Source organism: Tachypleus tridentatus, chromosome 10 (genome assembly GCF_004210375.1).
Source record: "Tachypleus tridentatus isolate NWPU-2018 chromosome 10, ASM421037v1, whole genome shotgun sequence".
Lineage (NCBI taxonomy): Eukaryota > Metazoa > Arthropoda > Merostomata > Xiphosura > Limulidae > Tachypleus > Tachypleus tridentatus.
Genome location: NC_134834.1, coordinates 8,271,605 through 8,288,915, shown reverse-complemented (window position 1 = coordinate 8,288,915; position 17,311 = coordinate 8,271,605). Strand labels below are relative to the sequence as shown.

The 17,311-nt window shown below is 33.2% G+C and overlaps 1 protein-coding gene and 1 pseudogene across 2 annotated transcripts in view; both read left to right on the top strand.

Annotated features, from left to right (window-relative positions):
- LOC143228720 (SWI/SNF-related matrix-associated actin-dependent regulator of chromatin subfamily A member 5-like) overlaps nt 1–1,491 on the top strand; it is a 36,379-nt gene extending 34,888 nt beyond the window's left edge. The window contains 1 exon segment of the mRNA XM_076460009.1: nt 1,240–1,491. Within this exon segment, the coding sequence (XP_076316124.1) occupies nt 1,240–1,308 (69 nt within the window). The 3' untranslated portion in view covers nt 1,309–1,491.
- A 4,216-nt stretch (nt 1,492–5,707) lies between these two features.
- LOC143228719 (membrane-associated progesterone receptor component 1-like) lies at nt 5,708–13,086 on the top strand (annotated as a pseudogene). The gene is made up of 3 exons (XR_013015436.1): nt 5,708–6,047; nt 8,712–8,861; nt 11,967–13,086. The product of XR_013015436.1 is annotated as a membrane-associated progesterone receptor component 1-like (transcript).
- Nucleotides 13,087–17,311: the final 4,225 nt, after the last annotated feature.

Here is a 17,311-nt window from a genome sequence, read left to right as displayed (position 1 = left end):
CAGTTGCATTAACCCTATTATCGCATGCCAGAGGTCGTGTCATCGCGTTTGTTGACTGTCATTCAAATGTTTACATTATATATTATTTAATTTCTTAATTCAAAAGTGAATATTCAAAAAATGCACTTAAACATTGATTTATTTTCTGTCACATGGTATGTTGAATGATTCAAACGTTTGTGATATCAAAATATAGTCCATAGTTTTGTACAAATTAGGAACTCAAATAACTGATATTCAAAGGCTAGAATATAAAATAAAATCTTTTTCTATATGATGAGATATCACTATGGTACTGGTACTAAATCATAGTGCCTCATCTCCCCCCCCCCCCCCCCCCTTGAAGTGTCGATTTTTGGAAACAGTTTTTTATATACACTTAATTCTATATACAACATCAATAATCAATTGAAAACACAGTGTCCCCCTTTATAATTGATTTCTGTGGTGTCAATATGGTAAGTTATTTGTTGGGCTATTCAAATGTATTTATAAAAACCAAAACATCAAAATAATGTGTGTGTATGTAATGCTATGACATTTAAACTGTTCAGATTAAAATTTGTTTCTGAGTTATAATTTGTACTCATTTCAGAAAAAAAAATTATATTTACTTCCTAATTTTGTATGGTAATTACGAGATCTATCTAGCAAGCAGGGAGTTTGATTTAATACTAAAAGTAACAGATAAAATATAAAAGTTTTTACTTTAAAAAAAATTCAAAATTATCTGGAAGTTATAAAGATTTCACATGTGAAATTTGAAATATTTCTCATGCATGAAAGAATTTTTAAAATTAAAATTACTCTGCATGTTGTCTTGTCAACATTCTTAAAAACTGAGAAAATCTTTAAAATGTCTTAATACGTAATTTAAAAATCTAATATTGCGTGTAATGTTTACTAATAACCTGCAATATTTTGTGAACATATGCTTACATTATCAAAAATTATAGTGTAATTACTGTCATAGATACCTTTTATGGTTACGACCTGGGTAGATTTCACCCAACCTCTGATGAAAGGGTTAATAATAGATATTGACCCCGAGCCACGTGAGAGTGATCACTGGTTTAATACACAATACATTGTTCAACTACATCTAATTACAAAATAAAACAGGTTAAACATTTGTGCCGTCACTGTTTCTTATAATGTCCTTTCATAATACTTTAAACTTGTACTCCAAAGAAAAAACTGTTATAGAATAATCACTACAAACTATTTTTATTCTTATAGCAAACAAACCAGAAACGTAAAGCTGATGGAACTCCTGACGGACGAGGACGCAAGAAGAAGAAACAGTAGAAACAAGCTGGTGAATTTATTTATAATAAAACCACCTAGAGAAGTGTAGTAGTTGGACCTGTGTACAGTTAAAGGACATTCCTTTTCACTTGCCTCAGTTGTGCTCTTTATCGTGAGAATCAAGGTTACCTCTGTATGTTATATATAAACTGTAGGTCTCTTAATAAATATTTTATAATTAAAGGAAAGTGTTTTGTTGGTCCTTTCTTTATTTAACTCAACATGAGCAGGTCGTTAAGGCACTCATTATCCAAGGGTCGCGGGTTCGAATACACCAAACGTGCTTGCCATTTCAGCTGTGGGGGTGTTTATAATGTGACAGTCAGTCCCACTGTTCGTTGGTAAAAGAGTAGCCCAAGAGTTGGCAGTGGGTGGTGATGACTAGCTGCCTTCCCTCTAGTATTACACTGATAAATTAGGGACGGCTAGCACAGATAGCCTTCGTGTAGCTCTGCGCGAAATTCAAAACAAACCAAACCTTTATTTATTTAAAAAAAAAGATTCTCCAAAGTCTGTAACAAGAAGTTGGAAAATACAGAGTTTATTCAGACTTTTGTAACTATGTTGATTATAAGTAGGTTTGGGTAGGAATTTATTTTACCAAAGTTTCTCTAATTTCTTTTGTAGGTGGTTTGAAACAAATTTTTTAAAAAAGTATTTTGAACATGAAATTTCAAATGCAAGAGAATCAAATTCTTAAGTGTTGGAAGTTAAACAAAAGTTGTTTAAAAATGGATTATATATTATACTGTTCTCTTCTAAGTTACAATATACTATAAAACAATTCTAGGTTGTGAGAATCTATCATTACACACGTGAAATGAAACAGCTAATTGTCGAAGTGATCTGGGATTAAACGTATATCAAAGTGATGTCTCGAAATAAAAACTAGACATATCAACTGAATACGAGAATTCAAAATGTTATCTTGGGATAACTGGTCAGGTTTAGCAGTAATGACATTGAAAAATGACATGTAATAAAATGATTGATCGAAATCAATGTTTCAAGTTGTTACCGTTTTGATTATTCCAACAATCAAAATTATGATTAAATTGTCACGAAAATAATAACTAATCGTAATTCGAGAGTCTCGGGTTTGATTTCATGACAAAGTCGATCAAGTAGTTGAACAAATGTAACAGAACTGAATTATCGGTCACTGCTCAATGAATGCATCTTGAACTGGCTGTTTATTCGTACTTATTTGTCGTATGCTTGACGAGATGTCGGACATAGTTAATGGATTTATGACATCATTAGAGCAACGAACTTCTCCAGATAAAATTGTACCACTAACAAGAGAAATAACTGAAAATTTGGTTATATACATTTATATCTATATGGAGTATCTACGAGTGTTACTTGTTTGCCAATCATTGTAAACGTTACAGAAATGCTACAATTTTTAAAACCTCTGAAAAAAATTATGATAATTAAATTTTCACATGGATAATTTACAGAAAACTCAATTATGTTAAAACAAAGGATAATAGAAAATAATACGTCCAGTTACAAAAGTTATATTGTTGTAGGCCTCAACCTCGCAAATATTATTTTCGATTTTATCTTGGTGAAGAGAAACAACCTGTTCAAATGCCAGTATGTGTCGCATTTCGTTTGATTTTACGAAATAGCGGTAGTCGTAAAAGCTAAATTGCATTTATCCGGGTCGAGTAGCTCGTGGCCTGGCATGGCCTAGCGCGTAAGGCGTGCGACTCGTAATCCGAGGGTCGTGCCAAAACATGCTCGCCCTCCCAGTCGTGGGGGCGTCATAATGTAACGGTCAATCCCACTATTCGTTGGTACAAGAGTTGGCGGTGGGTGGTGATGACTAGCTGCCTTCCCTCTAGTCTTACACTGCTAAATTAGGGACGGCTAGCACAGATAGCCCTCGAGTAGCTTTGTGCGAAATTCCAAAAAACCAAACCGAGTAGTTCGATTACTGTCTGCCCACAGCGATTTTAGTGACGGAGGAGAGATGTCGTTAAGCCTTGTAAGTGTAGTGAGTATTGGTGTAATAAACCTAAAGTTAAAACGTAGTGTGGGATTACCTAGAACAAAGTGTATAAAAGTAAAAATGTCTGTTTAATTTTGCACTTATGTTATTTTTGAAGTGAGCTAATTTCTCTTATTTCCAACATTTTTACTAGTTTAGGTTACTAGTTGGAGTATCCGTCCAAGGGACGGAAGTTGTGTAAATTCATGATTAATGAAAAGTTCCTTCCCTTGTACGAGATTTGTTTTTGATATTCATACAAACAACAAAATGTGAAACTGCAAATTTGCTTGGATCCGATGGATATGCATACCAAATTTGGTGATCTATCCATAAACTGCCAAATGGTTACATGGACAAATAAGAGATAGCACTATTATATTTATATGGACATATTTGTTGCTAAGCAACATGAAATAAAAGCCATTGGTCGAATAAAAGAATTTCCTGACATTCGACCCCTTGACCTTGACTGCATTTTTATACATCTTTGTGGGTCAAGCTTGATTTCTCAAAATTTATTTTTTTCACTTAGTTATGAAATGTGAGTTAATGGTATATAATTGGATGGGTATGGTAGTATTTGAAGTGCCATTTTTAACGGGATATATTTGTTGTTTTGAATTAAGCACAAAGATGCACAATGGACTATCTGTGCTCTGCCTACCACAGGTATTAAAACCCGGTTTTTTAGCGTTGTAAGTCCGCAAACATACCGCTGAGCCAGTGGGAGGGCTTTAATGGGATATAATCTGGTTTATAATATAATCATTAAACAGTTGGCCCGTTATATAACATTGAATAATAAATTAGGCGCGATACCATAATATTATTCACCCACCTGCATTAAGTTGCAGTATGGTAAATTAATAACATGGCCAGGTAGTTAAGGTACACGACTCGTAATTTTGGGGTCACGCGTTCGATTCCCTGTCACACCAAAGATACTTGCCCTTTCAGCCGTGGGGGCGTTATAATGTCACAATTAATCCCACTATTCGTAAGCGGTGGGTGGTAATTACTAGCTTCCTTCCATCTAGTCTTACAATGCTAAATTAGGAACGGCTAGCACAGATAGTCCTCATATGGCTTTGCGTGGAATTCAAAACACAAACTAATAAAAAATTCCAAAACCTCATAAATATCATTGTTGTAACGGATTGTTTTAAATATTTTGGTTAAAGTAACGTGAACTCCATGTAATGACAGAGAATTAGTTTATTTCTTCAATTTTTCAGTCGTCTACGCTTAATTTGACGCAAGTTATAAGCCTAAGTTCACAAACAATTTTTTCAAGATAAACACTGAAACTGTTTAGGCCTAGTACACTAATAACGTTTAATATAAGCTTACGCGATTGATAACAAACTTAACGCAAAAATGCCCATAACTAACAAACACTACAAAATGCAAATCGCAAAGTTGCGCGTATACCTGCATCAACTCAACAAACCTCCACATTAAATTTAGTAAAAATCCATCTACAGGAGAGAAGTAGTGGTAAAAAAAAAACCGCCTATAAAAAACCGCAAAATACAAAACTGAAAATTTTGTATGTAGTTTTGCATGGACCTATTTAACATCCATACCAATTTTAATGTGTTTGTGTGTGTTTTCTTATAGCATAATCACGTCGGGCTATCTGCTGAGTCCACCGAGAGGAATCGAATCCCCCTGATTTTAGCATTGTAAATCCATAGACTTACCGCTGTACCAGCGGAGGACCCGATTTTAGTAAAGATCCATCCACATCCTGCGAAGTAGTTATATGGACATAAAAACAGACAGTGCTATTATATTTATATAGATATCGCTTGCAACAGTAATAAGCAATAAAGTATAGACATAATTCAAAACATCTGCAAAATAAAATCTTCACAAGTCAAAGAATATCTCAGTATCTTATAGGTAGATACCATAAGCAGAAGAGTCAGATGAAGTAACCGAAACTAAACTTTGATGCATTACTAAGCTAAAACTAAAAGTATTAAAGAAATTATACTTTAAACTTTTACAATTTTCATAATTAGGTAAAGTTTGATGAAAAACAAGTTTTGTTCAACAGTCATATATTTGTTTGTAGTATAGTTTTAATCACGAGGTATTGATATTACTGCAAATTTATTTTGCTTGTACAATTGTAGCATTGTCATTTTTAAGGAAAACCCTTTGTTAATCATAATTATTGTAATGTCCAGAATATTAATACATTTAACGAAATTGATTTTTCCTTGTACATTTATTTGCGTGTTTGAAAGATTTAGAGGTTCACATATTATCATTTAATATTTTCTTCACCTACTTATTTTAATATTATTTTATTATTTAGTTTTATGTGTTTTCTGTAGTGGAAAGTGTAAATCTCGTTTGTTAGACGAGTATATACGATAGTTTAGACTTTAAATTAACTACTCAAAGAAATATGGATGAAGGAGGTAGTAGGCCTAACACAGAACCGGCTTCATATGTTAGCCAACTTATCAATGAGATTTTATTCAGTCCTCTTAATCTAATTCTGTTAACAATATGCGGGTTTCTGATTTACAAACTGTTTTTGGCTAAAGATAAAACTTCACCTGCTCCATCAAAGTCTCAAGAACTCCCCCCCCATTGAAAAAGAAAGACATGACACTCGAAGAACTGAGCAATTACAACGGTAGTGGTCCCGATGGCAGAATATGTGTTGCTGTAAACGGGAAGATTTTCGACGTCACAAGAGGAAAACGGTTTTATGGTCCAGGTAAACTGAATATGAATGGTTGTCCTCTGGTTATGTTGTTCTGCGTTATATTTTTAAAAACTGGTATTAACACTGTTAGTAATATTATCCTCTAAATTTAAAATCCCAGTTGTTATTAGCGTTACCAACATGGGAAAGAGAGATAAGTTATAACCAACGTAAATTACATGTTGTGGTTGTTTTAAATGATATTCAAGGAACAAGTGTAAAAATCGTCACTAGAACGTACCCATATTGAATTTTAGAAAGTGTTACCTAATACAAAAACTTGTATATATGTGTGTATCTCTCCTAATTCAGACTCTCTGTGTGTATCTCCTATTTCAGGCATTGTGTTATTACACAGTACAAAAGTTGTAATACTTTCAAACGAGACCTGGAACTCCAGTGGTTTTGAAAGCACTCGAGTTTTGAATGTGGTTTGAAAGTATGTTCCAAGGAGATATTACTTTATGATGAAAAACTGAAAACAAAACGGCTTACCTTTGATAAATGTGCTTTGTGTTTGTGTAGCCATTTTAATTATCTAAGTATTTTCTGTCAATAGCAGATATGTTATTATTTTTACAAATACAAATTACAATGAAACAAAAAATGATTAAATTATGTATCACATATAACTTGTTTACATAATTAGTACGTTACCAACTACAAATATTTTATGCTGTACAGAGACATCAGAATCTTGTCCTAACTTTTCCATGAAAACTTAGCTGATAATGATAAATAAAGGTTATTTTTAAAATAAAAATAAATACGTTATTTTTCCAAGCATAAATAGAAACTTATGTGCCAGTCAGAAGTACATTGTGATCACGATTGTTAACTACTGGTGAAAAGAACATTTCTTTACAGTTGAGTGGACATTTATTGTACATTATATTAACTTAGGGCATTTTAAGAAAAAGTAAAAAAGATATGTTTATAGTAATATAACATCATAATTGTTGTCACAACTGCTGTCCTCTGGTGGAGAAACTATATTTTAAACATGAAAGATGTGGTTTACAATGCTTGAGCATCTATAGGCATAACAGTAAATCTAATATAGTGCTTTTAAATCATTGTATTACATGTTACACATATATTGTACATTAGGTAACATCTGTATGTTACACATCAATTGTATACTTATTTTCTTTATATACACACATGATGACCCATCTTATTTAGACTAAACTAAAACTAAACAGTATTCAAGTTTCAAATTGTTAAAATATTGTTTTACCTTGGGCTAGAAAACATTGAACTTGAGACAAAGAAGTGTCTCCTTGAAATCACAATATTAAACACTTAAGTAGTTTTATTTTTATCGAGTGTGTTTTATCCGCATATGTTAAATGGATAACCTACCTCCTATTATATAAGACTATATACAGTTTGATAGTTTAACCTTTGTATGTACAAAATATATTAAAGGTTCTCAAAAAGTGACAATTATCCACCAAAAAACGAAATTTGGAACTGACCTTTTCGTGACCTCTTTCAGTATCAGAAGAAGATAGATTTTATATGCCAGGTACAATAATTCACTGATGTAAGGATGAATGTTGAACAGAAAACCCCAGTGAAAAATTATGAACACTGACTTACACATCTGGCTTATGTTGTATATCAGATGACAGACACTAGAATGTTGAATATATATATATAAGGTATGACATATGCAAATGATAATATATTTATAAAATTAACTTCAAATTACAGTGTTATTTATCATGTGAACTGACAACTGAGCATACGTACACATCTGCTAGTCTCTGTTTTGTCCACAACTCGCAGCACTACAGAGATGTGGCATGGATGTTTAGGGACACAAGGGTGTTTGTTGTAGTGAAGGTGTTGGGTAAATTTGTTTCTCACATACATTTGCTGTACACATCAAAGCTGATGTATCCACTTGTCACGTCGTAATAATTAAATCAAAATAGATCTTGTTTAATGTAATGTGAGGTGTGTGTTTTCCACCTTCAGTATTCAGCAGCAAGTAAAAAATTCCAAGCTTAAAGGTCTGTGTCACAAAGAATGTACGTTAATATTGCAGACCAGCAGTACTTACTGTACTTTTGTGTTTATTTTACAAGTTTTATGTTGTAAACCACTTCGCCAGAAAGAATATGGACATTCTGTTACCCTAGTGTTATAATCCAAAAATAGGTCATATGTATGAAAGTGTATGATATGTGAAATGTCAGTGGTTGTTATTTTACTATGTCACTGGAAATAGCTTATAATGTAAGTTCAAAAATAAATATTATATACCTTACATAAATGGAGATTTTTGTTTGTTGAAAATCAGATAAAAGCTAGTTTCATCACAAAGTCGCTCTCCGAGTTGTCCATCACGGAGAGAGACCAAATATAGATTTCTTGTCTTATAAACTGTGTTCCTTACTATTTATATTATATAAATAACTAACATCTTCTAATTAAACCCTAATAATCCATGTAACACCAAGGTAGGCTCATTTCTTTGGCAGTCCTGATGAGAATACTTGTGGAAAGTTCTGTCAATATATGTTTGTAGGGAAAGAAGTAAAGAAACTCTGGTTTTTCAAGTCTTTATGTATTTTAACTTTTATTTCAAGATGTTCTCACAATGCTTGTTTTATAAATCACATATGAAGTACCCATATGTGACTGAGTGATTGTCAAGTTTTACAGGTGGCCCTTATTATGCTTTTGCTGGGCGAGATGCTTCAAGAGGCTTAGCTACTTTCTCAGTAGAAGCAGCCAGTGATAAATATGATGATCTGTCAGACTTAAACACTATGCAGATGGAAAGTGTACGGGAATGGGAGATGCAGTTTAGAGGTAATATATTCATGAAATGAATCGTGAAAAACTGCGTATCAGAAACTCCTTTAATTTCCAACTTAACTTAAGATTTAATATAATTCCTAAAAGATTCTTAAACTGTCAGGAAGAATGATTAATGTATGCATTCAGCTTTATAATGAGAAATGTCCTATTCTAGATTAATGTATACATTCAGCTTTATAATGAGAAATGTTCTATTCTAGATTAATGTATGCATTCAGCTTTATAATGTGAAATGTTCTATTCTAGATTAATGTATGCATTCAGCTTTATAATGAGAAATGTTCTATTCTATATTAATGTATGCATTCAGCTTTATAATGTGAAATGTTCTATTCTAGATTAATGTATGCATTCAGCTTTATAATGAGAAATGTTCTATTCTAGATTAATGTATGCATTCAGCTTTATAATGAGAAATGTTCTATTCTAGATTAATGTATGCATTCAGCTTTATAATGAGAAATGTTCTATTCTAGATTAATGTATGCATTCAGCTTTATAATGAGAAATGTTCTATTCTAGATTAATGTATGCATTCAGCTTTATAATGAGAAATGTTCTATTTTAAGGAAAAGTTCCTGCCATTTTTAGTTAAGAAACCAAGCCAAAGTCCAGAGTTTACAGCTTGGCAGCCAAGACAGACTTTAAACTTTACATTTGTTCATAGTTAAGCAGCCAAAGTCCAGATTTTACAGCATGGCAGCCAAGACAAACTTTAAACTTTACAATTGTTCATAGTTAAGCAGCCAAAGTCCAGAGTTTACAGCATGGCAGCCAAGACAAACTTTAAACTTTACAATTGTTCATAGTTAAGCAGCCAAAGTCCAGAGTTTACAGCATGGCAGCCAAGACAAACTTTAAACTTTACAATTGTTCATAGTTAAGCAGCCAAAGTCCAGAGTTTACAGCATGGCAGCCAAGACAAACTTTAAACTTTACAATTGTTCATAGTTAAGCAGCCAAAGTCCAGAGTTTACAGCATGGCAGCCAAGACAAACTTTAAACTTTACATTTGTTCATAGTTAAGCAGCCAAAGTCCAGAGTTTACAGCATGGCAGCCAAGACAAACTTTAAACTTTACAATTGTTCATAGTTAAGCAGCCAAAGTCCAGAGTTTACAGCATGGCAGCCAAGACAAACTTTAAACTTTACAATTGTTCATAGTTAAGCAGCCAAAGTCCAGAGTTTACAGCATGGCAGCCAAGACAAACTTTAGACTTTACAATTGTTCATAGTTAAGCAGCCAAAGTCCAGAGTTTACAGCATGGCAGCCAAGACAAACTTTAGACTTTACAATTGTTCATAGTTAAGCAGCCAAAGTCCAGAGTTTACAGCATGGCAGCCAAGACAAACTTTAGACTTTACAATTGTTCATAGTTAAGCAGCCAAAGTCCAGATTTTACAGCATGGCAGCCAAGACAAACTTTAAACTTTACATTTGTTCATAGTTAAGCAGCCAAAGTCCAGAGTTTACAGCATGGCAGCCAAGACAAACTTTAAACTTTACAATTGTTCATAGTTAAGCAGCCAAAGTCCAGAGTTTACAGCATGGCAGCCAAGACAAACTTTAGACTTTACAATTGTTCATAGTTAAGCAGCCAAAGTCCAGAGTTTACAGCATGGCAGCCAAGACAAACTTTAGACTTTACAATTGTTCATAGTTAAGCAGCCAAAGTCCAGAGTTTACAGCATGGCAGCCAAGACAAACTTTAAACTTTACAATTGTTCATAGTTAAGCAGCCAAAGTCCAGAGTTTACAGCATGGCAGCCAAGACAAACTTTAAACTTTACAATTGTTCATAGTTAAGCAGCCAAAGTCCAGAGTTTACAGCATGGCAGCCAAGACAAACTTTAAACTTTACAATTGTTCATAGTTAAGCAGCCAAAGTCCAGAGTTTACAGCATGGCAGCCAAGACAAACTTTAAACTTTACAATTGTTCATAGTTAAGCAGCCAAAGTCCAGAGTTTACAGCATGGCAGCCAAGACAAACTTTAGACTTTACAATTGTTCATAGTTAAGCAGCCAAAGTCCAGAGTTTACAGCATGGCAGCCAAGACAAACTTTAAACTTTACATTTGTTCATAGTTAAGCAGCCAAAGTCCAGAGTTTACAGCATGGCAGCCAAGACAAACTTTAGACTTTACAATTGTTCATAGTTAAGCAGCCAAAGTCCAGAGTTTACAGCATGGCAGCCAAGACAAACTTTAGACTTTACAATTGTTCATAGTTAAGCAGCCAAAGTCCAGAGTTTACAGCATGGCAGCCAAGACAAACTTTAAACTTTACATTTGTTCATAGTTAAGCAGCCAAAGTCCAGAGTTTACAGCATGGCAGCCAAGACAAACTTTAAACTTTACAATTGTTCATAGTTAAGCAGCCAAAGTCCAGAGTTTACAGCATGGCAGCCAAGACAAACTTTAGACTTTACAATTGTTCATAGTTAAGCAGCCAAAGTCCAGAGTTTACAGCATGGCAGCCAAGACAAACTTTAAACTTTACAATTGTTCATAGTTAAGCAGCCAAAGTCCAGAGTTTACAGCATGGCAGCCAAGACAAACTTTAAACTTTACATTTGTTCATAGTTAAGCAGCCAAAGTCCAGAGTTTACAGCATGGCAGCCAAGACAAACTTTAGACTTTACAATTGTTCATAGTTAAGTAGCCAAAGTCCAGATTTTACAGTTAGACAGCCAAGACAAACTTTAGACTTTACATTTGTTCATAGTTAAGTAGCCAAAGTCCAGATTTTACAGTTAGACAGCCAAGACAAACTTTAGACTTTACAATTCTTCATAGTTAAGTAGCCAAAGTCCAGATTTTACAGTTAGACAGCCAAGACAAACTTTAGACTTTACAGTTGCTCATAGTTAAGCAGCCAAAGTCCAGAGTTTATAGTTGTTTATAGGTAAACAATCAAGACAACATCTATATTTTACAGCTGTTTAGAAGACCCATGTGACACACTGTCCTCGACAAGCTTCTAACATTCTTATTAATGTGCCCAACCCTTACACAATTTTAACACTTAGCTTTAACCAGCAGAAGATGTGGTATGATGTTTGTATATCAAAGTAAACGTCTTCTTTATCATCCAGAGAAATACCATTATGTTGGAAGACTGCTAAGGCCTGGTCAAGAAGCAACTGATTACTCAGACGATGAAGAGACTAGTCAGGACCACAGTTTTAAGGAAGAAGCAAAGTCAGATAAGGAAAACTGTGAAGAAAAATCCAAAGATGAATAAATTTGTGAATGAAATAAAAATATTCAAGAAATTATCACTGTTCTATAGATAATGCTGTATTTGGTACAATGTGTTGCAGGATAACTTTTTAAAACATGTTTAAATGAATTGCAGTCTTGAGGAATGTATAATAGACGAGAGAAAAAATTATATGTAATCGTGTTTCTGCTTTCTGGATGAAAAACATTATTACAGGGGATATTTTGGTGTGTGTTGTTTGTTCTTATATCCAATGTTGTAATTAGCACTGTGTATTTGTTATAAAGTTTTATATGCATAGGAAAAAATAAGTGTTGCAGGTTATTTATTGTAATTAATGAACTTATTTCAATATTGAACACGAATTTAATTTACTAGTACTTATTAAAATGAAAATATCAATGTGGAATGTTTTTAAGAAAGAATACTCTTAAGAACCTTTATTAACATGTAGACATTTTTTTAGTTCCTTTGGTGTGATACAGATGGCAGCAAAATAAAAGATTTTTAGGGAAGTAACAAGTCATGAAGAGAAAACATTTTTATGTCCATCCCTCGAAATAGTTATTTTGAACTTTTTTGGAGATGCGTGTTTCGTACAATGAAATGTGGTGTAGGATACATTCATATAAAGCACAGATTAACTTTGTCATTCGTGGTCAGAAACAGGCATATTAGTTATTCATACTATAGCTAATTAATGTAGTTTCATTTCTACATTATTTTGTTTATTGAACTGAGCATTAGATGTAAAATTAATATTCGTTCAGTGATTTTTCTTATCAAAATAATTTTGAATTTAACTTTCAAACAAAACGGTTTGTGCATTTGTAAGTTAAGAACCACTGTCCTGCAATGTCAGCTGGTTCTAATATGACTTGTGAGGTTCTCAAGAGAGTACATGTATTAAAACATATGGTATCATTATTTAAAATGTTTTTTTTCTGAGTGATTGTGAGAGCTGCAAAGATTAAAACTCATGTATAATGATATGTTATCTTGTTGTTTTGTACTCTTCAGTATCAATCATAATTCATGTAAAAATACCTCATTCTATAACTTCACACAAGCAGGTATACAGCATCAACTCTATGGCTTAACAAGTATTAATTAGCTTTGGTAGGAATTTAAACAAATATGTTACAATGGATTTACACGTGTAGCCACAACATAGTGGCTTGGTTTTTTTGGTTTTTTTTCAACTGCAAACTTTTGTGCTCATAGCTCCATCTCTTGACAATTTTGGGATATAATTACAACTGCAGCTATTCAGGATTCCATCACGTTTACTAACAGAAAGAACCATTCGAAAATGTTAATTTTATTACAAACGTCTAAGGAGAAATTCTAATTCCGTTTTGATCCGTTTAATTTAAAATTGAACTATCAAAAAGAAGATCGTACTGCAGTGATGTGCTGGATTACTTTGAAGTGTAACGTCCTTTTATACAGTGCCACAATGTTGGTTATTGTTGACTTGATGTCATCTGATTTTAACGTTTGTGAAATTTTTCACTAAGGCTATTTAGAAGCAATCTTCACACTATATGTGAGCTTAAGAACATAATTTACAACGATGTGTAGGATGTCAAGAATACATCATTTGTACTTACACTAGTCTGTACAGCATATTACAGTACAGTCAAACCTTGTGCTATTCACGTCACATGAGTTATTACAAATACGATACGTAGAAAAACACCAAACTGCATGAACAAGTTTTACCAAAAACCTGACATATGTCTGTAAATAGTTAAGTACATTTTCACCATTTTATGCTTTATACAAGTATTTTTATAAAATGGAACAACATTAATTGTAATCTTCATTATTAAAGACAACCAATGGTAAGAGTTTTTACAGAGTATCTCTTGGCTGTAGACAACCAATGGTAAAAGCTTTTACAGAGTATCTCTTGTGAAATAATAATCAGTGATGTGGAGAAACCCACTTGTTGAGAAATTTATATGCAAAAACGGATCGTTTGGGTTGAGAAAATATTTTACATAGAAGAGCGAACAACGTTTCGACCTTCTATGTAAAATATTTTCTCAACCCAAACGAGCCGTGTTTGCATATAGAGTATCTCTTGGCTGTAGAATCATCCCAACGATACTTTAAAACTTTCTACTTTAAGTTCTACTCTTATTGTTTTCAGAATTGTTTATTGGTTAATTTTACAAACAAAAATAAATAGTAATCAGTGATGACGAGAAAACCCACTTGTAGAGAAAAATTATATACGTAAAAATGGCTCGTTTGAGTTGAGAAAATTTTTATGCAGAGGAGCGAACAACGTTTAGACCTTCTTCGGTCATCGTCCAGTTCACAAAAAAACTTTTACATATAATAAAAATAAATAATATTATGATGGAAGAAATTTGGAAGCTGCAAACCTACTTTCATAAATTATAAAAAACAAAGTACTTCCTCAAAATCATTCATTATAACTTATATAAAACACCGACAATTAATCTGACAACAAAAAGCTACAATTGTAACAAGGCATAACAACTGAAACTGAGACATTGACCCAAGAAACATACCGTTGTCTGATAAAGAGTGTACCCTATTTATTAGAAACACGTATTTACACACTAGATTGGTCAGCACCTAAGAAAATAAATATTTTATCATACCTTTCTTTGTAATGAAATTATTAACCACACATTTTAAGTACAATTTGTCTGACCTTAGAGGCATTTTTGGTTCGTTGTACTTTACAAGTAATTTTATGATGACTATGTTGACTAAACACATATGATTATGTCATAATCGTCCAGTAGATTCCATATTGAACTTAGTAAATATCAGTTGTAGAGAGAATGTAAAGAACAGTGTCTGATGTTATGGTCAGTTGTAGAGAGAATGTAAAGAACAGTGTCTGATGTTATTGTCAGTTGTAGAGAGAATGTAAAACACAGTGTTTGATGTTATTGTCAATTTAGAGAGAATGTAAAGCACAGTGTCTGATGTTATTGTCAGTTGTAGAGAGAATGTAAAACACAGTGTTTGATGTTATTGTCAATTTAGAGAGAATGTAAAACACAGTGTCTGATGTTATTGTCAGTTGTAGAGAGAATGTAAAGCACAGTGTTTGATGTTATTGTCAGTTTAGAGATAATGTAAAGTACAGTGTCTGATGTTATTGTCAGTTAAGAGAGAATGTAAAGCACAGTGTCTGATGTTATTGTCAGTTTAGAGAGAATGTAAAGCACAGTGTCTGATGTTATTGTCAGTTGAGAGAGAATGTAAAGTACAGTGTCTGATGTTATTGTCAGTTTAGAGAGAATGTAAAGTACAGTGTCTGATGTTATTGTCAGTTGTAGAGAGAATGTAAAGTACAGTGTCTGATGTTATTGTCAGTTTAGAGAGAATGTAAAGCACAGTGTCTGATGTTATTGTCAGTTGTAGAGAGAATGTAAAGTACAGTGTTTGATGTTATTGTCAGTTTAGAGAGAATGTAAAGTACAGTGTTTGATGTTATTGTCAGTTGTAGAGAGAATGTAAAGCACAGTGTTTGATGTTATTGTCAGTTTAGAGAGAATGTAAAGTACAGTGTTTGATGTTATTGTCAGTTGTAGAGAGAATGTAAAGCACAGTGTTTGATGTTATTGTCAGTTTAGAGATAATGTAAAGTACAGTGTCTGATGTTATTGTCAGTTAAGAGAGAATGTAAAGCACAGTGTCTGATGTTATTGTCAGTTGAGAGAGAATGTAAAGTACAGTGTCTGATGTTATTGTCAGTTTAGAGAGAATGTAAAGTACAGTGTCTGATGTTATTGTCAGTTGTAGAGATAATGTAAAGCACAGTGTCTGATGTTAATGTCAGTTGTAGAGAGAATGTAAAGCACAGTGTCTAATGTTATTGTCAGTTGTAGAGAGAATGTAAAGCACAGTGTCTGATGTTATTGTCAGTTGTAGAGAGAATGTAAAGCACAGTGTCTGATGTAACTTATCCGTATATATTCAACACTTGTACATATAAAATATTGGTGGTAAAAAAAATCCCCAACCCAGAACAAAGTACTGATAAGACAACCGCTCTTGTCACCCAGTCTGGGTTTACTGCAGTTAAACCAAGGAAAGTAACATTCCAACAGGCAGGAAGTAACCTGTGTAAGTTAGTAAAAACCGAGAACTACATTTCACTTATATCTAGGTTGTTTAGCTTTTACATGGGGCAAGATAAAAAGGTAAGCCAAAATTTCTTGTAAATTGTAGTCTAGCATTTTGAAAGTGGGTCTATAAGAAAAACCAAAAGTTAGAGAAAAGTTTGAATATATTTAAAATCATTTAAGCACATTTGTCTAAAGTGTTTAATTACTATATATGAGGTAATATGTGAAGTTTAAATTAAAATTTAACTCTGTATAAATGTTACAATAATGTTTAGTTACACTTGTAACAAATTCAGTTATTTCAAACAGCTGTCTTTAAGGCTTTATTTACTTCGGAGGCACAGTTTCTCTAAGGTGAGGGAGAGACATACATGATACTTTTATTATGACAGTTGGAATGCATACATGACACTTTTATTATGACAGTTGGAATCAGAAGGACTGTCCACACTATCACCACCCCTGTAATAATCAACTAAGGTCATAGGACTGTCTTCTGTCCACACTATCACCACCCCCGTAATAATCAACTAAGGTCATAGGACTGTCTTCTGTCCACACTATCACCACCCCTGTAATAATCAACTAAGGTCATAGGACTGTCTTCTGTCCACACTATCACCACCCCTGTAATAATCAACTAAGGTCATAGGACTGTCTTCTGTCCACACTATCACCACCCCTGTAATAATCAACTAAGGTCATCAATCATTTGAACAAAAGTGGATAAAACTTCATTATGGGAGAACACTTCTGTAAATTTATAAATAAAAAATTATTACAGTGTTTCACTTTGATACACTGTTTGTAATAACTGATAGTTGTTATATTTCTAACACGAAAAATTGTGTGATAACCTGTAGAGACTTCAAACATTAAATACATACAGGTCAACACCATCAAGAAACAATCACTGGAGAACCATATGTAATAACCTGTAGAGACCAACTTCAAACATTAAACACACACAAGTCAACACCATCAAGAAACAAATATCGGAGAACCATATGTAATAACCTGTAGAGGCCAACTTCAAACATTAAACACACACAAGTCAACACCATCAAGAAACAAATATCGGAGAACCATATGTAAT